This window comes from Palaemon carinicauda, chromosome 27, assembly GCF_036898095.1.
Source record: "Palaemon carinicauda isolate YSFRI2023 chromosome 27, ASM3689809v2, whole genome shotgun sequence".
Lineage (NCBI taxonomy): Eukaryota > Metazoa > Arthropoda > Malacostraca > Decapoda > Palaemonidae > Palaemon > Palaemon carinicauda.
In genome coordinates this window covers 78,632,958-78,657,589 of record NC_090751.1, presented here as the reverse complement: position 1 = coordinate 78,657,589, position 24,632 = coordinate 78,632,958, and the positions used below count along the sequence as shown (strand labels likewise).

The following is a 24,632-nucleotide window of genomic DNA, read 5'->3' as shown; positions in this document are numbered from 1 at the left end:
GTGCCTCACCGCAGCCGAGGCGAACACGAACTCCCTACAAGCCCTCCTAGCTTTGACGAAGCTATAAAGGTCCTTCGTCACTGTGACTAGGTGTGTCCTAGCCACTACCATGAACATTTCATGGACCTTGGGGTCACTTGCCGTTGTCTCTAGAGTCGTTTGATGAGACATTGAGGCAGCAAGTCTTTCTTTTGTTTCAAGCTCCCTTCGCAAAAGAAAGTCAGACAGCTTGGCAATATCAGCCTCCAACTTCCTGACTGAGAAAGTAAGATGGACGTCCTTCCAGTCCTTGTGGTCCATGCGTAGGGCCAAAGACAGAGGTTTACACTACTCCAAGGAGGGGCATGGCTTACCTGCCTCGACTGCTTTCAGCACAGCCGTAAACCCTTTCTGCATAAAGGGGAAGGCTCTAGAAGGAGAGGACACAAAGGAAGGGTGCTTCTTACTCAAAGCAGGTACCTTTGAGTTTGTGAAGCCCCTCTCTTTCATCGAGCTTGACAGTAAAGCTTGAGCCTTAGCGTGGTCCAAAACTATGACCTCCTTTGGCTCCGTTTCTTCCTTTGAGGCTGGTTCCTTCCTTAGACAGACATAACAGTCTGGATACGACTCCTGGCTGGGCCAGAATTCCACCTCCTCAAGGGGGACTAAGCCCAACTTCTCTGAAATGACGATTTTTCCTGTCGTCATAGGCATGTGCTCAGCATACTTCCAAGGGTTTGCATCTGAGCACAAGGGAAGGTCTTTTACGCTGAGCTTCTTCTGGGGCCCACGTGATGCTGCAAGTTTCCCCATCTCCAGCTTCATTGCAGCAGCCTTCTCATTATTTTCCCTCTGCATCTGTTGGATCATTCCAACGATGGAGGAAAGGGTCTTTCCCAGCTCATCTGGGAGAGAACACGATGTTGAGGGAATAGGTTCAGGGCCCTGAACCGAAGTAGCCGACACCTCTTCGACCTCTTCCTCTTCATTGTCCGGAGCCTGCTCTTCATCCTGGTCTTCTGCCAGAAGGTCATATTCCAGACGCTCGGACACCTCCGACATCCTATCGTCCAATTGGGTGTCCTGCAGGGTGTCCGCGACTTCAGCATCCACGGGGATCTGAACCACTGGTATCTCCACTTGAGGCTAGGGAATCACTGCCTCAGCTGACGCCCTGGGGAAAAGGTAAGCCCTCATCTTTTCACTTGGAAGAGATGGCCCAGAAATGTTCTTCTGAAAGCTCCTTACCTAGGTACGAAGCTTCTCCCTTTCTGTGTCCCTTGACTCCTCTGTCTTAGGGGAATCAAAAGCCTCAGTAATCACGTTTGTGCACACGGTACATACCTGCGGGTCCCAATACCAGAGATCACCTTTGGAGACTGCACATGCTGCGTGCCTCCTACACAAATCATGTCCACAAAAGTTATTGCTGCGGACGTTGCAGAAAACGCTTCCACACTTCGGATGGTTCTCCTGTAAAGAGAAGAAAATTCCATGAGTATCAAGTGAACTACGTATCACTGGATATACATAGCTTAGCATAACTAAGCTATAAAGGAAAGACACACACTTGTATTTCCCGCACAGTCAGTTGCTGCAACCTTCCAGATAATAAAATCGTATGGTTAAACTATTCTAGAGCAACCGATAAATAATTTCCAGAGGAAACAGGTGTAGCTTACACCCAAAAAAGTGATTTTAAAATACTGGATAGTAGACAAGAAAGAACTCACTTTCTTTATCTGTAAGGTTACACCAAAGGGCTGTGCAAGACAACACAAAAGTGTTAGAAAAACTTAGTGTTGTAACAAATACTATACTATAGCTTTCTCCCTACAGTATATACTATACTGAAAATACTGGCTATAGTATAGAAGGTAATGTGCCAGCCGGCACACACCTTAACTAGTTCCAAAGTATACTACTTATAAACTATAAGGTGGAAGAATGCTGGTTCAAATGCGTGTGCCGGCGGACACTACACAAGATAGCACCCGGCTGCCGGCCGCCAAACGTAGCAAGCCGGCTGGCAGCTAAACAACAACCACACCCTGCTGCCGGCCACTAATCGTAGCGGCCGGTAGACAATGGTATGATATATAGCCAGCCGGCAAAGGTATATAACCAATGCCGGCCAGCAGCAAAAGAACCAGAGAACTGCAACTGCCCGGCTGCCGGCCACTCAGGCCAGCAGCCGGGCTAGGGAACAACACCAGAAGAAAAACAGAATGGATGCTGGGATAAGAGACTGTACTGCCTCATAACCCGGCAACCCGAAAGAGTGCACAAAAGGAAGGGGAGAATATAACTTCAGGCTTCCTGACCAATGTCATCTGGCTCTTCAGACAAACAAGGATGAGAGACCAAGGGAGGTCCGGGCAGCACTCAAAGCAGAAGACCCTTGCCGGCTGGCAAGCACTGCCGGCCGGCAAAGGACTGAGTCAACCCCACATCCTAACCTATGCTAGGTACAGATGTAGAATGACGGACATGAATGCAATGGCTAGGCCATCACTAAGGAAAGAGGGGAAAAGGGAGAAGAGGGTCCTGCCAACCTTGCTCTAGTAATGAATCACCCGCAGCCAAGAAAACTCATCTTATCCAAGGGGAGATCTGAGGAGGGATACCAGCAATACTTACCAACTCCCTCAGAACCAAAGCAAGGAAGGCGTTGCTATTCACAGAAAAGAGGATCTCATCCTCCACACTGAGAACAACAGCACTGGACTAGTCTGCTAGATCACCAAAAGAAGGAATTATCTCGTACAGAAACCTTCGAAAGTGAACTAAGGAGGCTAAGCCTCCTATGTCTGCTGTCAGCCTAGCAAGGGAATCTCAACCACAAGCTAGATAGAAACAGACTCAGACTAAGAACTCTGATGTCCTGCCCCCTTCCTGAAGCCAGACTCACTGGAAACAAGAAAGAACAGAAACACCCTAATATAGTTGTATCTAAAATCAATTCAGATACACCATGAGGGTTAAGCCCAAGGCTTAAACAGAGGGAAAGGGATTGCACACCTTCTCCGAAGAGAAGAGAGCAACCGGGGAGTGTTAGAAAGTATACTAAGGCCCCACAGACAACTAGCCTATGCGCAAAGAGAATCGATTACCTAAATCACCGAAACTCACAAGTATACTCTCTTGGAAGAAAATCAACAAAATCTTAAATGTATAAAACTGCCTAAAGCTTCAATAAAATTTTAAAACACTCGGAAATCTGAATATCATGCAGGAAAGTACTAGCGCCAAACGACTAGGCTACAAAGTCTAGCGTAGGCCAGAATCGGCAAATCCTTCACCAAAATGGAAATACTAAAAGCATCATATAAAGAAAACCTATGTAACGCTGAATAGCTAAAATTATTAAAGCAAAACAGCCGGGAACGTCGCTCTGGCTAACTAAATAACTCATACATAGCGAGCGACAGCATCCAGGACGCCTCCGGTAGGCAACAGCTCTTGTATCAACGATATCACTATCGAATCACTTTTGAAATTACCAAGAACTTACATTTATACATAAAAGAAATAATACTCAACTTATCAGAAGCAGAAGAAGTTGGAGAAAGCATTATAACGTTGAAATAATCCAAGAATTGCGAGAAAACACAGGGAAAAACAGTTGTTGAGCTAAGCAAAAAGGAATACAGATGGCGCCATGAGTGGCGCAATGCACGCTTACAAAACGGGAGAGGAGAGATTCCTTGCGAAGCGGCTCTCCTTTCTTTCTTGTTTTCGTTTTCTTGCCAATTGCCCCTTCGAAGTGTTAACTCTGTTGTGAGTGCAGATTGCTATGCGGCGTGTCAAGAATACGTCCTCTGATATTTCGCGATATCCCTGGTTCTTTTATTATAAATATTCGCTCCAGGAGTTAAAATTCTGGGTACCTTAAGGTAAATTCTCTGGGAATATCGCCGTAGTTATATATACCCAAGGAAGCTACCCTTTAGGAACTTCCATCAGGACGACATGGCTTCAGCCCAAAAAGGTTATTTTTCGGTTCGCTATAGCCTCTGGGGCTAGAGTTAGTGAAATAGTGGCCCTATCATGGATGAGGGCCACATTTGGGACTATCAATTAAAAGGAGAAGGGGTCAGCATTTTTTGTTTGACCTCCCTTTGAGTAAGTGTTGCCATGGTAACACCAAATCTGTTCAGAATCTCAGGTGTGAAATTATACGGATGCCACTAGTGCCGTGTGTACATAGTACACATTATTGTTAGACTATTTCATGTACAGACATTAAAAAGAAAAGTCTTGTTAAAAGAGTTTTTCTTCAGTCTGAGAGTGACACTCATCAATTTTCCCCTTTCAAAAAAGGGAACATTAATTTCTGTGTATGTCTCTTGTATAATTTCCATATCATGCTACATTAATCTGGCATGTAGTCATTTATTAGGAATAAATGTTTATTAAAATGCAGATACATCCTAATTCGCCCAACAATTGCATGTTTAAAATGCAAGAGTTCCTTGACTTACTCATGTAAGTATTTCTCATTTCGTTGAATGCTTACAAACAACGGATGAGGACACTGATTTTGGTTCCGCAATATATACAAGTATTGAGACCGTTTGTATTCTCACTGTATACTTATGTTTGTTCATACAATATATGCTAACTTGAGGCCCCATTTCTAACGTCTAAAAATGACTCTTCCCTGCAGGGGGCAGGAAGCACTAACATTGTTATGCTTAGTGATAACGACGTTTAACGGTAACGTTATTTGTCTCAATTGGCCCTTTTGGCCGTAGAAATATTGTCCCAAGGTTAAGGCACTGATGAAAATTCACAGATACATTAATTCTCTGTATGCTTCCATCTGGACGTCATGGCTTGAGCCCAAAAAACGGATTTTGAGCGAAGTGAAAAATCTATTTTTGGGTGAGATGGCCATGACGTACTGATGGACCCACCCTTCTTTTATATGAAAAGATCTTCACGGTTTCCCTTCCTGAACTACTGTATCTGTAGCATCATGCTCAACGCTACAAGGAATGACCGCTAGAGGGAGTTGGCGCGGTTGTGATACGATTGTAGTAGGGGAACAAGGGTAACCTCTATTGCGGCTACCCTTCTAATTCTGCCACGTATCCCCCTCGAATACGTCCCCTGATTAAATACGATACCCTTGAGAGTAATCTTAGGGGTACTCGCGGCAGAAGTGAAACCTTTAGTTTGATTCTCTGGGAATATCACTGTAGTCATATATACCCTTGGGAAGATATTAAAGGAACCTTTCATTAAGACGTCATGGCCATCTCACCCAAAAATAGATTTCTCGCTTCGCTCAAAATCCGTTAATTTCTTTAACTTTAATGTGTTAGTATTGTTATATTTTGTTAGAGTGCAAAGCTCAGCATTACCGATTGTAAATGCATAGCATGGTGATGTTTTATTTTCCTGTGATCGTAAGTGCTAACGTTAGCATAACATTACTAATGTTAGCGTGTGCAGCTCAACATTACCGCTTGCCAGTACATACGAGCTTGGTTTTTTATTTTCATGTGAGCAAAGCGAGGTAATAGAAAAAAAAGAACCATTATATATAATGTTATCGTAACAGTACTAACGTTAGCGTAACGTGAATGAAGTGATATAACAAAGGGCATTATATTGGGTTTGTGACATGGGAACTTCTAGGTTAGGTTAGGAGGGATTGTTAGGATCTGTACCATTTTTGTACTTTTCTATATATTGTGTAAAGGGTATATGGAAAAATTCTTTAAAATACACACGATAATAATACCGTACCATTACTAACGTTAGTAATTCCACCGTAGAGTTGGTAACGATGTGTACCACCGTAACGTTGGTAATGCTGTGTACCGTTGGTAACGTTGCTAATGTTACTGTTCGCGGTGCATAAGTGAGTGAAGTGACACCGAATTTGAACAAGTCATTATATTTAACTATTTTAACAAAATTTATATAATAAAAGAAATCATATTTAACCATTTTAACAGAAAAAATATGTTTTCCTGTAAAAAAAATAACGTGATTCAACCAGTTTTCATCTTCATTTCATCCATAATAACAGTAACCAGTCCAGACATTTAAAGCAAGTCGGTGGGTTGTTCTGTTGTTTTGCGGTTGAAATGAAGGTCAAATTTCGTCAAATCAAGTTATTTACTACAGGAAAACATATACTCTGTTTGAAATCAGGGTATTATTTTAGTTAGTGTATTACAGGATAATGTAACCTAGGAAAAAAACTACTTTTTCTTATAGAAAAAATTACGCTCTTCGGAAATGACACTCGTTCCCGTCATAAATGAATAGTTTCAGATATATATATATATATATATATATATATATATATATATATATATATATATATATATATATATATATATATATATATATATATATATATATATATATATATATATATATCCTACGATAATGGGGGCCCCTATTGGGAACTCAGGGTTTTGAGTGAGGAAAACATACCGGGGAAACGATATATAATCGTAAAACAAGCCTTTTCTTCTCTATACATTACCTTCTTGAATGTATAATAAACGGAGGAAAATACAAAACAGTATAGCTGAATAAACTTTGGAGCCGCCGTTGCAAAGACCATGTCTCTTGAAAAAATACAGTAACCAGTGCTGCCAACGTGTAATGTAGATCAATTGTTAACATATCATTTGTACATACGTTTGTGCATAGCAGGTTTTGACTCTGCGCAAAAGCCCCGCCTCCCTGCACAGAGACTTTTCCCCCACCAATAGCATTTCTTCTTCTCTAATCGTGAAATGTAACCGTTTGTCTCTTTACCAGCTCTGTTCAAGTCTATTACTTGAGTTATATAATAGCCTCGTATACATAGTACGTTCGACCCCAGTATTACTCGTTTTAATATCCGGTACCTTATAAAATCACCTCATTTTATATACCCATCAAATATTATTTGTCATATATATCATTTTATCTTCATATATTACTTTTATACTTTTTGTTATTACCTTTTCACTCCCATATTTCACATAAATACTTGCTTTGGACAAGTTTTCCATTCTGTTCATTCATGTTTACTCTCTAGACTCCGTTGCTTTTCCGTTAGCCAATCACGAACCCATACGTATGTAAAGTTTGCACAGGGAGGTTAATATTTACAAATCATCACCTTCCAACTAGCCCTTTTCCGAGGAAACCTTTGCCCAAGTCAGGTCTTTGTTAGTTCAAGTGTCGTATTTTGCGTAATTTACGATCTAAGTATTAAAAAATTGTAACTGGTTTAGTAATCTATACTTGAAACTATTTTGGTGTATTCCAATGTTGATAATGTTCTTAAATCACGTAATGTAATATACCAACTTTTACAGTGTTCCATGTGCAGTGCTAATCAAAGCCAAAAAACTTAAGATACCACAGACTCAGTCACAACACCCCCCGTGACCCCTAAGTTACGACGTCACGGTCATAAAAGTAAGCCATTAGCCATTAATTTCTTTAACTTTAATGTGTTAGTTTTATCATATTTTGTTAGAGTGCAAAGCTCAGCATTACCAATTGCCAATGCATACGAGGGTGATGTTTTATTTCCCTGTGATCGTAAGTGAGGAACAAGAACCATTATATTTAATGTTGATAATGTTAGCGTAACATTACTAATGTTAGCGTGCGCAGCTCAACATTACCGCTTGCCAGTACAAACGAGCTTGATGTTTTATTTTCATGGGAGCGAAGCGAGATAATGACGAAACAAGAACCATTATATATAATGTTATCGTAATAGTACTAGCGTTACCGTAGCGTGAGTGAAGTGATATAACAAAGGGCATTATATTGGGTTTGTGACATGGAAACTTCTAGGTTAGGTTAGGTGGGTTTGTTAGGTTCTGTACACTTTTTGTACTTTTTTATATATTGTGTAAAGGGTATATAGAAAAATTCTTTAAAATACACACAATAATAATACCGTATCAATGGACGGAATATTTTGAAAGTTTACTGAATGTTAGGATAATAGGGAGGCAGATATAATTGTTGTTGCAGGTGTTGAGGTGCCAGTGATGGGAGATGAGAATGACAGAGAGATTACAATAGAGGAAGTGAGGAGAGCACTAGATGAAACGAGAGTAGGAAAAGCATCTGGTATGGATGGTATGAGAGCTGAGATCTTGAAAGAAGGGGGTGTGACTGTACTTGAATGGTTGGTTAGATTATTTTTATATGTGTTTTACATTTTCAATGGTACCAGTAGATTAGGTTTGTGCATGTATTGTACGACTAGATAAAGGTGAGGGAGATGTGCATGAGCATTGTAATTCAAGAGGTATTAGTTTGTTGAGTGTATTTGGAAAAGTGTTTGGTAGAGTAATGATTAATAGGATTAAGGATAAAACAGAGAATGTAATCTTAGTACAGTGTGGTTTTAGAAGAGGTAGGGGTAGTATGAATCAGATTTTTACAATTAGGGAGATATGCGAGAAATATTTAGCAAAAGGTAAGGAGGTGTATGTTGGGTATATGGATCTGAGAAAGCGTATGATAGAGTTGATAGGGAAGCAATGTGGAATGTGATGTGGTTATATGGAGTTGGTGGAAGGTTGTTGCAAGCAGTGAAAAGTTTCTACAAAGATAGTAAAGCATATGTTAGGATATGAAATGAAGTGAGTGATTGGTTTCCGGTGAGAGTGGGGCTGAGACAGGGATGTGTGATGTCGCCGTGGTTGTTTAACTTGTATGTTGATGGAATGGTGAGAGAGGTGAATGCACGATTGCTTGGACGAGGATTAAAACTGGTAGACGAGAATTACCATGAATCGAAGGTAAATCAGTTGTTGTTTGCGGATGATACTGTAATGGTTGAAGCCACAGAAGAGAAGCTTGGCCAATTAGTGACAGAATTTGGAAGGGTTGGTGAGAGAAGGAAGTTGAGAGTTAATGTGGGTAATAGTAAGGTTATGAGATGTACGAGAAGGGAAGGTGGTGCAAAGTTGAATGTCATGTTGAATGAAGAGTTACTTGAGGAGGTAGATCAGTTTAAGTACTTGGGGTCTGTTGATGCAGCAAATGGTGGAGTGGAAGCAGATGTACGTGAGAGAGTGAATGAAGGTTGCAAAGGTTTGGGGGGAAGTTAAGGGAGTAGTAAAAAAATAGAGGAATGGGCATGAATGTAAAGAGAGTTCTGTATGAGAAAGTGATTGTACCAACTGTGATGTATGGATCGGAGTTGTGGGGAATGAAAGTGATGGAGACCCAGAAATTGAATATGTGGAATGAAAGTGATGGAGAAAAAGAAATTGAATGTGTTTGAGATGAAGTGTCTAAGGAGTATGGCTGGTGTATCTCGATTAGATAGGGTTAGCAACGAAGTGGTGAGGGTGAGAACGGGTGTAAGAAATTAGTTGGCTGCTAGAGTGGATGTGAATGTGTTGAGGTGGTTTGGCCATGTTGAGAGAATGGAAAAGGGCTGACTGCTAAAGAAGGTGATAAATGCAAGAGTTGATGGAGAAGTACAAAAGGAAGGCCAAGGTTTGGGTGGATGGATGGAGTGAAGAAAGCTCTGGGTGATAGGAGGATAGATGTAGGGAGTTTCGAACTGATCATTCAAAATCCCCACCATTTAACTCCACGAACGTTGCGTTGAATTGGGGTAAGATTGGAAGATCTCTCGGGCATTCCTGCGAATGAATGTTGTCCAAAATGCGATGGTATCGTGGCATAAATTTCAACCACCTGGTGGGAAGGTGCGGGTGTCAGAGAGATAAAGTATTTATTATTTACGAATTACAAAAATAATATTGTACTGGTTTACCACGACAAAAATATTGATGTATATGTTTAGAGCCAAGGAATCTCTAGCTTGTTGGATTACGGCAATTTATGTCCTTCAGCCGAACTATTAAGTTTACCCTTTGATCAAAAGTAACACTTTGATTGTTCCTCTGTCTTGCGGGCGATAAAGAAGCTTTATTAAACCCCTTATTGAATAGATAACGTAAGAGTTCTCTAGCATCTCACAAGGACACTTTAGTTAGTGCGGGATTTCGTAGTTTTCCTCGGAGCTGTCCAGCACGACGCTCATTCATTCCTGCCTGAACATCCAATGCAGAAAGTTAAACTATATTGTTAGTCTCTCCGTCTCTGGTTCCAAGCCACCGTAATACCAGGTCTGTTCCTTTTGTGAGTTTTGTATATAACTTTGTATCGATCTGTAAAATTGTCATCCCTGGAACTAGGGATTAGTTTTATGCATCAGAATACGCCTGTGGACCTTGGTATGTGATTCACCAAGGAAAAATTGTTGTAGTTACGAAAACTTAGTCTTATTTAGTCCAACGTGGACTCTGTGTTTCATTAACACATGTTGCAGACCACCTAAGAGTGACAGTTCTATTTTTCAATTAGCTTAAAGTGTCATTGTGTGTTATTTTTCTATCAAATGATTATTTTTGTAGTAAACTTGAAAATTGTGATCATATTTTATTGAATCCTGAATAGTTTTGGAAAGCAAATCTCTTCAAGGTCTTGTCATCAGCCCATTCCATCGGGCCTAGAATCATTAATTTCAATAAGTCGGAGAAAATTCACGACATTTGGTCCTTCGAACCGGATGACACGTGCTTTCCAGAGCTTGAAAGGAAACTTAATGAGTTATGATCTTTAGGGTAACCCTAATAGGAGAGAGAAGGAGAGACTAAACACAGCCCTCAGTGTCCCGATGTGCAACCGACCGTGTGTGCCTCTAGTTTTTTGTGCCCCCATCTTCGTAACTTAAACCTAATTCTGTTCCTTCCTAGTTTGCCGAAGCCCCCGAAATAGAGTAAAGCCAGGCAAAATGGCGGTGGCCACGATCGTACACATCGAGGCATCGATGGGCCTCAGAGTAACCTTACTGGTTGAAACGCAGCTTGCGTTAGTTGAGACCTACTCTGAATCTGTGCACCAGAATCTGGTCACGCAATTGCAAGAGGAGGAATGACAGCTAAGAGAGCTGTACAAAAAAAAATCTGTTAAACTAGAACCTGGTTTAGAAGCCCGAATCAGGCACACATTAGGAGAAGCTACGCGAGCTTCTACCCTTCTTTATAATCGAATTGATAGAGTGAAAGTACCTTTGACGTGGATTGTTTCCCTCCCCAGATTGAAACCGCTGCCTCTACCCACGTTTGAAGGGGAAGTGAAGGAATATGCTTCATATCGAGAGCTCTTTACAATACATGTGGATCGAAGAGCAGATTTGGATGATGTATCTAAATTCACATATCTGTTGGGGACTTTAGGCAGGGATCCGCTTAGGATCGTAAAATCCCTAAGTGTAACCGCCGTGAACTATAGGATAGCGGTGGATCTCTTAGACAAACAATATGGTAATGTCCATCAGACACTCGTAATTCTGCACAGAAAGTTGGTTAATATCTTTGTACGCTCCTTAGATCCTGTAGAGTTGAAAAGGTTTCGTTTTGAATTAACAATCATAATTGAGCAGATCAAGAAGCTAAGTAGTAATATATAGGCCATGGTATTGTCATGAGCCTCATTGATCAAAAGTTGTCAGAAGGGAAGCTCTACAGGAAATTAGTTGAGCATCTGAGAAAGTGTGACTATACGCTAGATGAATTCTTCGATGCGATCCATTTCATTATTAGAATGCTCGAGGTCGATGCCTTGCAACGAGGAGATAAACTTGAACCTGACAAGAGAGTAGACGTCAGTGTAAGAGCGAAGTCGAAACCAGTATAGAATTATTCTTGTCCCTTTTGTAACGAACGGCACCCGCCTCACGGATGCCGCCAAGTTACTGACGTGGCTGCCAGATGTCGCATTTTGCTAAAGAAGGGCCTGTTTTTTAATTGCACTAAGTTTGGTCATCGAAGTGATTAGTGTCCCGTCTCTAACTCTTGTAAGAATTGTAATGGTAACCACAACACAGCCATTTGTGATAATTATAATGCGGGAAAATGACCGCAATCAGTTCCCTCCACTTCAGCCCCAAGTAGTAGTAGTAGTCAGTCTACAACATCCCGCCCCGTAGTAAATGCGACATCTTGACAGCACTAAACTGCCTCCCGTCCATCTAAAGATAAAGTGGAATCCAAACAGTGCAAAAGTGCAAAGATCACACAGATGTCCAACGTAGACCTCATATGTACAATCTTGCCAAGGGCTATGGCTGAAATCAATCATAAGCAAGGTAGTAAGCGAGTCCGCTTATTTCTTGATACGGGAAGCCAAAAAAGCTTCATATCTGCGAAAACTGTGAGGCAATTAGGCATACCGGTGGTAGGAAGTGTAGCGTTGAACATAGCTCCGTTTGGCTCCGCAGAAATAAGCGGACAATATGAAGTAGTAAGCTGTAGGGTAGAGATAAGAAGAAGAGTAGTACGAATGAAGCTGGTAGCACACGAGAACATTGACGTCCCAATACATAACTCTAGTTATGTACAAGTTAGACAGCATCTGTTGAGTAAGGGAGTCACGTTGACCGATCCAGAGAATAAGTCAAATGAGTTGAAAAAGTCCACATTTTAGTTGGGGCTGATTATTTTAGCTACTTCATCATACGTATCAAGAAAGTTGATGGGATAAGTCTTTTCCTGACCCATAATGGTATGTCGCCATATGGGAAAGTGCCGCAGTGGCTATTGGAAGGAAAAAAGATCGAACATGTGAAAACGCTCAGTGTTTGTAGAATTGCGAGTGAACCAAACCAGTTTGACGTAGATGAATGGTGGCATTTGGACCGTGTTGACATCGCCCCCTCAGAGCAATATACTGTTCACGAAGCGGAAGCCATGCGGAAGGTGTCGCAAAGTGTCGTAAAGAAGCCTGAGGGATATCAGGTTAGCCTACCATTCGGGTCGGATGCTAGGCCAGATACGAACTATCGAAACACTGTAGCGCAGTTAGAATTGTTGCAAACTAAGTTCAGGAAGGACAGGGAATATTTTGATCAATATCAGGGAGTGATAAATAAGTATCTAGAAGCAGGCTTTATATCAGAAGTAAAGGAACCCAAGATTGAAGAGTATTACATGCCACATTTTGGAATTAAGAAAGATAGCCGCACGACCCCCCTCAGAATCGTGTTTAATGCCTCAGCAAAATCTAAGGGTCATAAATCATTGAATGAATGCCTCTGACCCTGCCCCAATCTAGTAGAATTAGCATATCATTTGCTTATAAGGTTCATATTGAACGAATATGGCATGATAGCCGACATCAGCAAGGCCTTCCACCATGTCTTGTTAGATCCCCGTGATGCCAAATACACACGACTTCTGTGGCGCGAGGTAGCAGGTCGAGCGCTCACCTTCGCCTTTAGAGTCGTGGTGTTCGGCATCACGGTGAGTCTGTTTTTTCTTTTTGTTGCAACAAGTTCTAAATTGTCATTTCGAGAGGGAAGGTAGGCCAGATTTGGCGAAGTCCATTTACGTATATAATTATCTTAGTACTTTCAAGGATGTAGAGAGCATGAGGCAGGAGCATGAATCTGTCAACAAGATCTTAAAAGGGGCTGGTATGCCTTTAGAAGGGTGGGCGTCCAATAACTTAGCCTTCGATAGCGAGAAGCAGTGGAGTGAGCAGGTGAATGTGAACGTACTTGGGCTGCGATGGGCCCGAGACGTCGACCAATTGTGTGTGAAAGAGAGTAAGAGAATCAGTGAATTGGGGGAGGGGTGGGTACCTACGTAGCATAAGGTACTTTCCATGTTGGTCTTCATTTATGATTCTCTGGGCTTGATAAGCCCATTATTTGTTCGAGGAAAGCTTTTCCTCCAACGACTTCGGGAGGATAACGTAGGTTGGGATGATGTGTTAAAGAGAGAAAAAGCTAGAGAAGCGAGTGAGTTGTTGTGTGAATTGGAAGCGGTAAGCAACATCACATTTCCAAGAGCGGTAGGCAAGAAAGGTTTAGAGCTTCATTTATTCACCGATGCCAGCAGTAAGGTATATGGCGCAGTAGCATATACTAGGGACAATTGCAATCAAGTAAGCCTACTCACTAGTAAAATAAGGATCACTCCAAAGGGGATGAACAAGTTGACAATTCCCAAGCTAGGACTATTAGCATTGTTGTTAGGCTGTAGATTAGCCAGGACACTCAAAGGGCTGATAGAGCCACGAGAGATAGTCATGTGGACCGACAGTAAGGTCACGTTGGCATGAGTAGTATCTCCGGATGCCAAGGACAACAAAAATGTGTTCATATCTAATAGAGTGGCGGAAATTGTTTTTTTTTTCATCAGGGGGTGCCGTTTCAGCCTAAGCCATGTCCCAAGCAAACAGAATCCTGCTGATGTCCTGTCCAGAGGAGCAACAACGCAACAATTGCTACGAAACACTCTTTGGCGGAATGGTCCAGAGTTCCTAAGGACCACGGGAGAGCCTATTCCTTACAAGGAGGACGATCCAACCAATGAAAGAACCGTAGTGGTGGCGGTACAAGAAATGAGGGAGGAAATAAGACCTGTTCCACCAGGAGAGATATGGGAAATTCTACTGAGGGAAATAGTTCTGATTCTTATTGAGAGTTACTAGGATAATCCTAAAATTTGCCAAATTAAAACGGCATCCGTTCAGTATTGTTGTTCAATTAGAGCAAAAACATTATTTGCCTACAGTTTATGCTTACTTGGAGGGTGGAGTCAGACCCCCTCGTGAAGTTACTAATTTTGTCAGAGAATTAAATCTAGTGTTAGATAATAAGTTAATTTGCACTAGGGGACGAGTGTCCCAAGTAGAGGAAATGAAACATTTGATTCTTTTGCCAGCCAAAGGGCACTTAGTTAGGGCCTATCTAAGATATTTGCATAGTTTGCATTTACATTGTGGTGTGAATACACTAATGGGTATCTTTCGACTGAAAAGCTGGTCGCCGGGCCTACGTTCCATTGCGAGGCAAACCGTGCGGCAGTGTCCAAAATGCGTGCTAGATTTCCAGCCCCTCTTGAGACAGCCCCCACCACCCCCCTACCGAAGGGAAGGATCAACCTAACGAAGCCCTTTACAGCAGTCGGAGTGGACCACATAGCGGCCATACAGACTGAAACGCGGCCAGGCTACATACTGATCGTGACTTGCATGGCCAGCAGGGCTGTGTACCTCGATTTCTGCCCCTCCCTGGAAGCGGAGGATTTTGTCTTAGCCTTACGTCGTTTTTGTGCTACCCACGGTGCTCCTTTTTTCGTCACATCTGATAATCATCAAACGTTCAAGACTGCCAGCAACCTCCTTCAGGGACTTTATGAAGAGGATGAAGTCCAGCAGTTCCTGAGGAAAACTGGAATTGAATGGCGTTTTCAGACGCCTTGTGCACCTTGGAATGGTGGGTTCTTCGTTTGCCTAATCAGAGTGACAAAACGTGTCCTCCAGATAGCCCTCGGGAAGAAGTACCTGCTGGACGCCCATGTACTAACATTAGTGAAGGAGGCCGAGGCGGTGGTTAGTAACAGGACTCTAATGTACAGCAGCGACAGGTGCGAGGATGAGGTCCTTACCCCCTCCCATTTAGTGAGAGGAAGCCCAATCAACCTCAAGGCACCGATCTTGCCAGACGACCACCTTAATGTAACCTTCACTTCCCGAAAGCTCCGTGATCATTATATGAAGCTGACAGACTCTTTGGAAGCCTTCCGAGAGAAGAAGAGAAAAGAGTATTTGAGTGCCTTGAGAGCCAGACACGACTGTCGATCTGGGGAACCTTCCAAGCTGCACCCCGGAGACGTCATGCTGGTCAAGCAAGACAATCAAAAAAGGGCTACGTGGACACTTGGACGTGTCGTGGAGTCATATTCTGACGACGACGGAGTCGTGCGTTCAGCCAAGGTGCTATTCGAGGATGTCGTGTCCCTGCGAGCTGTTAGCCACCTGGTTCCCCTGGAAATTGCCCCCTCGGATGACGATGATGGTGTTGGAGAAGACGATGGCGACGTCAAAGACGAGTTTGCGTACAGTTTGCCAGCAGGAATGCCAGGGATCGTTGAAACGTCTAGGGACAACCAGGAGATGGTTAAGGCTACCACATCTCGACAACCAGCCACAGAGGTCTTAGGTAGTGACGCAAATAGTGATAACAATACGGTAAGTGAGATGAGTGAAAGTGACGTAGAATCAGAGACAACGGGCGCAAAAGGACGTTCCGCACGCTCACTGAGAAAGGCTGCTGCGAAGCAGCGAGATTTGATGGAACGATTACTTCAAAATGAGGACATATAACTCATAACTACAAACAGTAAATGAAAATGGGAGAGTCCCTTCTGGTAGGTAGGGAGGGTGGAAAGAAGTAAGTGTAGGTGAGTTTGAATCCACAGAGGTTGGAAGTGCGTCTGGTGTAGAGTACCGGGATGGGAGGGTCTCTCCCGTACATACAAGTTGAGCATTGTACAGAACCAGCACCCCCCCCCCCCGCTTGTTTCCCCTAGAGTAATTGCCAAGGTGTGGCAGTGTGGGAAGGGTAATTCCCTTGATCGATTAAGGACAGATTGCCTTATGATTTAATATGTATGAAAAAGTTTATTCAATTTATGATTGTACATGTATACATTGCTTATTTGAGATATTATTGCAGGCACATTGCCTACTTGCATTTCTATTTATTGATTCATGTATGTATTATATGTCTGAGTACATTTTTTTTCTGCATTGCCATTCTGTGTGTACACTTGTAAGAGTTGATTGCCCCAGGGTAATATTTCTGTTGATGTATATTGTGTGTACTCAGTTAGAGTCGTTGTGGAGCGCTACGCAACGAGCCTAGCAGAGTCTTGGAGTGGTTACTCCTCCCCCGAGGAGTAACCACGTTTCATCGCCCCTTCATTTCGGGTGTGGAGGATGTCGGGAGTTTCTAACTGATCATTCGAAATCCCCGCCATTTAACTCCACGAACGTTGCATTAAATTGGGGTAAGATTGGAAGAAATTGTGGGTCTTTCTGCGAATGAGTGTTGTCCAATATGTGACGGTATTGTGGCATAAATTTCAACCACCTGGTTGGGAAGGAGCGGGTGTCAGAGAGACAAAGTATTTATTATTTACGAATTACAAAAATGATATTGTACTGGTTTACCACAACAAAAATATCGATGTATATGTTTAGAGCCAAGGACTCTCCAGCTTGTTGTATTACGGCAAATTATGGCCTTCAGCCGAACTATTAAGTTTACCCTTTGATCTGAAGTAAGACTTTGATTGTTTCTCTGTCTTGTGGTCGATAAAGAAGCTTTATCAAACCCCTTATTGAATAAATAATGTATGAGTTCCCTCGAATCTCACAAGGACACTTTAGTTAGCGCGGGAGATCATAGTTTTCCTCAGAGCTGTACAGCACGACGCTCGTTCATTCCTGCCTAAACATCCAACCCAGAAAGTTAAACTATATTGTTAGTGTCTCCGTCTCCAAGCCACCGTGATACCAGGTCGGTTCCTTTTTTGAGTTTTGTATATAACTTTGTATCGATCTGTAAAATTGTCATCCCAGGGACTGGGGATTAGTTTTATGCATCAGAATACGCCTATGGACCTTGGTATATGATTTACCAGGGAATAATTGTTGTAATTACAAAAACTTAGTCTTATTTTGTCCAACGTGGACTCTGTGTTTCATGAGCACATGTTGCAGACCTCCTAAGGGTGACAGTTCTATTTCTAAATTAGCTTAAAGTGTCATTGTGTGGTATTTCTCTATCAAATAAATGATTATTTGTGTAATAAACTTGAAAATTGTGATCATATTTTATTGAATCCTGAATAGTTTTGGAAAGCAAATCTCTTCAAGGTCTTGTCATCAGCCTATTCCATCGGGCCTAGAATCATTAATTCCAATAAGTCGGAGAAAATTCACGACATTTGGTCCTTCGAACCGGATGACAAGTGCTTTCCAGAGCTTGAAAGGAAATTCAATGAGGTATGGTCTTTAGAGTAACCCTAATAGGAGATAGAGGGAGAGACTAAACAAAGCCCTCAGTGTCCCGTTGTGCGACCGACCGCGTGTGACTCTAGTCTTTTGTGCCCGGTTCTTCGTAACTTAAACCTAATTCTGTTCCTTCCTAGTTTGCCGAAGCCCCCGAAATAGAGTAAAGCCAGTCAAAATGGCGGTGGCCACGATCGTATACATCGAGGCATCGATGGCCCTCATACTAGACTTACTGGTTGAAACTCAGCGTGCGTTAGTTAAGACCAACTCTGAATCCGTGTACCAAAATCTAGTCACGCAATTGCAAGAGGAGGAAAGACAGCTAAGAGAGCTGTACAAGAAACAATCTGTTAAACTAGAACCTGGTTTAGAAGCCCGAATCAGGCACACATTAGGAGAAGCTACGCAAGCTTCTACCCTTCTGTATAATCGAATTGATAGAGTGAAAGTCACTTCGACGGGGAATGTTTCCCTCCCCAGATTGAAACCGCTGCCTCTCCCCACGTTTGAAGGGGAAGTGCAGGAATATGCTTCATATCGAGAGCTCTTTACGATACATGTGGATCGAAGAGCAGATTTGGATGATGTATCTAAATTCACATATCTGTTGGGGACTTTAGGCAGGGATCCGCTTAGGATCGTAAAATCCCTAAGTGTAACCACCGCGAACTATAGGATAGCGTTGGATCTCTTAGACAAACAATATGGTAATGTCCATCAGACACTCATAATTCTGCACAGAAAGTTGGTTAATATCTTTGTACCCTCCTTAGATCCTGGAGAGCTGAAAAGGTTTCGTTTTGAATTAACAATCATAATTGAGCAGATCAAGAAGCTAAGTAGTAACGATATAGGCCATGGTATTGTCATGAGCCTCATTAATCAAAAGTTGTCAAAAGGGAAGCTCTAGAGGAAATTAGTTGAGCATCTGAGAAAGTGTGACTATAGGCTAGATTAATTTTTCGATGCCATCGATTTCATTATTAGAATGCTCGAGGACAATGCCTTGCAACGAGGAGATAAACTTGAACCTGACAAGAGAATAGACGTCAGTGTTAGAGTGAAGTCGAAATCAGTTTAAAATAATTCTTGTCCATTTTGTAACGAACGGCACCCGCCTCATGGATGCCGCCAAGTAACTGACGTGACTGTCAGATGTCGCATTTTGCTAAAGAAGGGCCTATGTTTCACTTGCACTAAGTTTGGTCATCGAAGTGATAAGTGTCCCGTCCCTAACTCTTGTAAGAATTGTAATGGAAACCACAACACAGCCATTTGTGATAATTATAATGTGGGAAAACGCCCGCAATCAGTTCCTTCCACTTCAGCCCAAAGTAATAGTAGTAGTCAGTCTACAACATCCCGCCCCGTAGTAAATGCGACGCCTTGACAGCACGAAACTGCCGCTCATCCATCTAAAGATAAAGTGGAATCCAAACAGTGCAAAAGTGCAAAAATCGCACAGATCTCCAACGTAGACCTCCCATGTACAATCTTGCCAACGGCTCTGGCCGAAATCAATCATGAGCAAGGTAGTAAGCGAGTCCGCTTATTTCTCGATACGGGAAGCCAAAAAAAGCTTCATATCCGCGAAAATCATGAGGCAATTAGGCCTACCGGTGGTAGCTCCGCTTGGCACCATAGAAATAAGCGGACAATATGAAGTTGTAAGCTGCAGGGTAGAGATAGGAAGAAGAGTAGTACGAATGAAGCTGCTGGCACACGAGAATATTGACGTCCCATTACATAACGCTGGTTATGTACAAGTTAAGACAGCATCTGTTTAGTAAGGGAGTCACGTTGGCCAATTCAGAGAATAAGTCCGATGAGTTGAAAAAGTCCACATTTTAGTGGGTGCCGATTATTTTAGCTACTTCATCATAGGCATCGAGAAAGTTGATGGGATAAGTCTTTTCCTGACTCATAATGGTATGTCGCCATATGGGAAAGTGCCGCAGTGGCTATTGGAAGGAAAAAAGATCGAACATGTGAAAACGCTCAGTGTCTGTAGAATTGCGAGTGAAGCAAACCAGTTTGACGTAGATGAATGGTGGCATTTGGACCGTGTTGACATCGCCCCATCAGAGCAATATACTGTTCGCGAAGTGGAAGCCATGCGAAAGGTGTCGCAAAGTGTCTTAAAGAAGCCTGAGGGATATCAGGTTAGCCTACCATTCGGGTCGGATGCTAGGCCAGATACGAACTATCGAAACGCTGTAGCGCAGTTAGAATTGTTGCAAACTAAGTTCAGGAAGGACAGGGAATATTTTGATCAGTATCAGGGAGTGATAAATAAGTATCTAGAAGCAGGCTTTATATCAGAAGTAAAGGAACCCAAGATTGAAGGGTATTACATGCCACATTTTGGAATTAAGAAAGATAGCCGCACGACCCCCCTCAGAATCGTGTTTAATGCCTCAGCAAAATCTAAGGGTCATAAATCGTTGAATGAATGCCTCTGACCCGGCCCCAATCTAGTATAATTAGCATATCATTTGCTTATAAGGTTCAGATTGAACGAATATGGCATGATAGCCGATATCAGCAAGGCCTTCCACCGTGTCTTGTTAGATCCCCGAGATGACAAATACACACGATTTATGTGGCACGAGGTAGCAGGTCAAGCGCTCACCTTCGCGTTTAGAGTCGTGGTGTTCGGCATCACGGCGAGTCTGTTTTCCGTTTTTGTTGCAACAAGTTCTAAATTGTCATTTCGAAAGGGAATGTAGGCCAGATTTGGCGAAGTCTTTTTACGTAGATAATTATCTTAGTACTTTCGAGGATGTAGAGAGCATGAGGCAGGAGCATGAATCTGTCAACAAGATCTTAAAAGGGGCTGGTATGCCTTTAGAAGGGTGGGCGTCCAATAACTTAGCCTTCGATAGCGAGAAGCAGTGGAGTGAGCAGGTGAATGTGAACGTACTTGGGCTGCGATGGGCCCGAGACGTCGACCAATTGTGTGTGAAAGAGAGTAAGAGAATCAGTGAATTGGGGGAGGGGTGGGTACATACGAAGCATAGGGTACTTTCCATGTTGGTCTCCATTTATGATTCTCTGGGCTTGATAAGCCCATTATTTGTTCGAGGAAAGCTTTTCCTCCAACGACTTCGGGAGGATAACGTAGGTTGGGATGATGTGTTAAAGAGAGAAAAAGCTAGAGAAGCGAGTGAGTTGTTGTGTGAATTGGAAGCGGTAAGCAACATCACATTTCCAAGAGCGGTAGGCAAGAAAGGTTTAGAGCTTCATTTATTCACCGATGCCAGCAGTAAGGTATATGGCGCAGTAGCATATACTAGGGACAATTGCAATCAAGTAAGCCTACTCACTAGTAAAATAAGGATCACTCCAAAGGGGATGAACAAGTTGACAATTCCCAAGCTAGGACTATTAGCATTGTTGTTAGGCTGTAGATTAGCCAGGACACTCAAAGGGCTGATAGAGCCACGAGAGATAGTCATGTGGACCGACAGTAAGGTCACGTTGGCATGGGTAGTATCTCCGGATGCCAAGGACAACAAAAATGTGTTCATATCTAATAGAGTGGCGGAGATTGTTTTTTTTTCATCAGGGGGTACCGTTTCAGCCTAAGCCATGTCCCAAGCAAACAGAATCCTGCTGATGTCCTGTCCAGAGGAGCAACAACGCAACAATTGCTACGAAACACTCTTTGGCGGAATGGTCCAGAGTTCCTAAGGACCACGGGAGAGCCTATTCCTTACAAGGAGGACGATCCAACCAATGAGAGAACCGTAGTGGTGGCGGTACAAGAAATGAGGGAGGAAATAAGACCTGTTCCACCAGGAGAGATATGGGAAATTCTACTGAGGGAAATAGTTCTGATTCTTATTGAGAGTTACTAGGATAATCCTAAAATTTGCCAAATTAAAACGGCATCCGTTCAGTATTGTTGTTCAATTAGAGCAAAAACATTATTTGCCTACAGTTTATGCTTACTTGGAGGGTGGAGTCAGACCCCCTCGTGAAGTTACTAATTTTGTCAGAGAATTAAATATAGTGTTAGATAATAAGTTAATTTGCACTAGGGGACGAGTGTCCCAAGTAGAGGAAATGAAACATTTGATTCTTTTGCCAGCCAAAGAGCACTTAGTTAGGGCCTATCTAAGATATTTGCATAGTTTGCATTTACATTGTGGTGTGAATACACTAATGGGTATCTTTCGACTGAAAAGCTGGTCGCCGGGCCTACGTTCCATTGCGAGGCAAACCGTGCGGCAGTGTCCAAAATGCGTGCTAGCCTTCCAGCCCCTCTTGAGACAGCCCCCACCACCCCCCTACCGAAGGGAAGGATCAACCTAACGAAGCCCTTTACAGCAGTCGGAGTGGACCACATAGCGGCCATGCAGACTGAAACGCGGCCAGGCTACATACTGATCGTGACTTGCATGGCCAGCAGGGCTGTGTACCTCGATTTCTGCCCCTCCCTGGAAGCGGAGGATTTTGTCTTAGCCTTACGTCGTTTTTGTGCTACCCACGGTGCTCCTTTTTTCGTCACATCTGATAATCATCAAACGTTCAAGACTGCCAGCAACCTCCTTCAGGGACTTTATGAAGAGGATGAAGTCCAGCAGTTCCTGAGGAAAACTGGAATTGAATGGTGTTTTCAGACGCCTTGTGCACCTTGGAATGGTGGGTTCTTCGTTTGCCTAATCAGAGTGACAAAACGTGTCCTCCAGATAGCCCTCGGGAAGAAGTACCTGCTGGACGCCCATGTACTAACATTAGTGAAGGAGGCCGAGGCGGTGGTTAGTAACAGGACTCTAATGTACAGCAGCGACAGGTGCGAGGATGAGGTCCTTACCCCCTCCCATTTAGTGAGAGGAAGCCCAATCAACCTCAAGGCACCGATCTTGCCAGACGACCACCTTAATGTAACCTTCACTTCCCGAAAGCTCCGTGATCATTATATGAAGCTGACAGACTCTTTGGAAGCCTTCCGAGAGAAGAAGAGAAAAGAGTATTTGAGTGCCTTGAGAGCCAGACACGACTGTCGATCTGGGGAACCTTCCAAGCTGCACCCCGGAGACGTCATGCTGGTCAAGCAAGACAATCAAAAAAGGGCTACGTGGACACTTGGACGTGTTGTGGAGTCATATTCTGACGACGACGGAGTCGTGCGTTCAGCCAAGGTGCTATTCGAGGATGTCGTGTCCCTGCGAGCTGTTAGCCACCTGGTTCCCCTGGAAATTGCCCCCTCGGATGACGATGATGGTGTTGGAGAAGACGATGGCGACGTCGAAGACGAGTTTGCGTACAGTTTGCCAGCAGGAATGCCAGGGATCGTTGAAACGTCTAGGGACAACCAGGAGATGGTTAAGGCTACCACATCTCGACAACCAGCCACAGAGGTCTTAGGTAGTGACGCAAATAGTGATAACAATACGGTAAGTGAGATGAGTGAAAGTGACGTAGAATCAGAGACAACGGGCGCAAAAGGACGTTCCGCACGCTCATTGAGAAAGGCTGCTGCGAAGCAGCGAGATTTGATGGAACGATTACTTCAAAATGAGGACATATAACTCATAACTACAAACAGTAAATGAAAATGGGAGAGTCCCTTCTGGTAGGTAGGGAGGGTGGAAAGAAGTAAGTGTAGGTGAGTTTGAATCCACAGAGGTTGGAAGTGCGTCTGGTGTAGAGTACCGGGATGGGAGGGTCTCTCCCGTACATACAAGTTGAGCATTGTACAGAACCAGCACCCCCCCCCCCCGCTTGTTTCCCCTAGAGTAATTGCCAAGGTGTGGCAGTGTGGGAAGGGTAATTCCCTTGATCGATTAAGGACAGATTGCCTTATGATTTAATATGTATGAAAAAGTTTATTCAATTTATGATTGTACATGTATACATTGCTTATTTGAGATATTATTGCAGGCACATTGCCTACTTGCATTTCTATTTATTGATTCATGTATGTATTATATGTCTGGGTACATTTTTTTTCTGCATTGCCATTCTGTGTGTACACTTGTAAGAGTTGATTGCCCCAGGGTAATATTTCTGTTGATGTATATTGTGTGTACTCAGTTAGAGTCGTTGTGGAGCGCTACGCAACGAGCCTAGCAGAGTCTTGGAGTGGTTACTCCTCCCCCGAGGAGTAACCACGTTTCACCGCCCCTTTATTTCGGGTGTGGAGGATGTCGGGAGTTTCTAACTGATCATTCGAAATCCCCGCCATTTAACTCCACGAACGTTGCATTCAATTGGGGTAAGATTGGAAGAAATTGTGGGTCTTTCTGCGAATGAGTGTTGTCCAATATGTGACGGTATTGTGGCATAAATTTCAACCACCTGGTTGGGAAGGAGCGGGTGTCAGAGAGACAAAGTATTTATTATTTACGAATTACAAAAATGATATTGTACTGGTTTACCACAACAAAAATATCGATGTATATGTTTAGAGCCAAGGACTCTCCAGCTTGTTGTATTACGGCAAATTATGGCCTTCAGCCGAACTATTAAGTTTACCCTTTGATCTGAAGTAAGACTTTGATTGTTTCTCTGTCTTGTGGTCGATAAAGAAGCTTTATCAAACCCCTTATTGAATAAATAATGTATGAGTTCCCTCGAATCTCACAAGGACACTTTAGTTAGCGCGGGAGATCATAGTTTTCCTTAGAGCTGTACAGCACGACGCTCGTTCATTCCTGCCTAAACATCCAACCCAGAAAGTTAAACTATATTGTTAGTGTCTCCGTCTCCAAGCCACCGTGATACCAGGTCGGTTCCTTTTTTGAGTTTTGTATATAACTTTGTATCGATCTGTA

At 42.9% G+C, this 24,632-nt stretch overlaps 2 protein-coding genes across 2 annotated transcripts; both read left to right on the top strand.

Annotated features, from left to right (window-relative positions):
- Positions 1-14,862: 14,862 nt before the first annotated feature.
- LOC137620987 (uncharacterized) lies at positions 14,863-16,155 on the top strand. Its single transcript, XM_068351428.1, has one exon. It carries the CDS (start codon positions 14,863-14,865, stop codon positions 16,153-16,155), a length of 1,293 nt encoding a protein of 430 aa, XP_068207529.1.
- Positions 16,156-22,094: 5,939 nt separating this feature from the next.
- LOC137620986 (uncharacterized) lies at positions 22,095-23,387 on the top strand. The gene has a single exon (XM_068351427.1). It carries the CDS (start codon positions 22,095-22,097, stop codon positions 23,385-23,387), a length of 1,293 nt encoding a protein of 430 aa, XP_068207528.1.
- Positions 23,388-24,632: the final 1,245 nt, after the last annotated feature.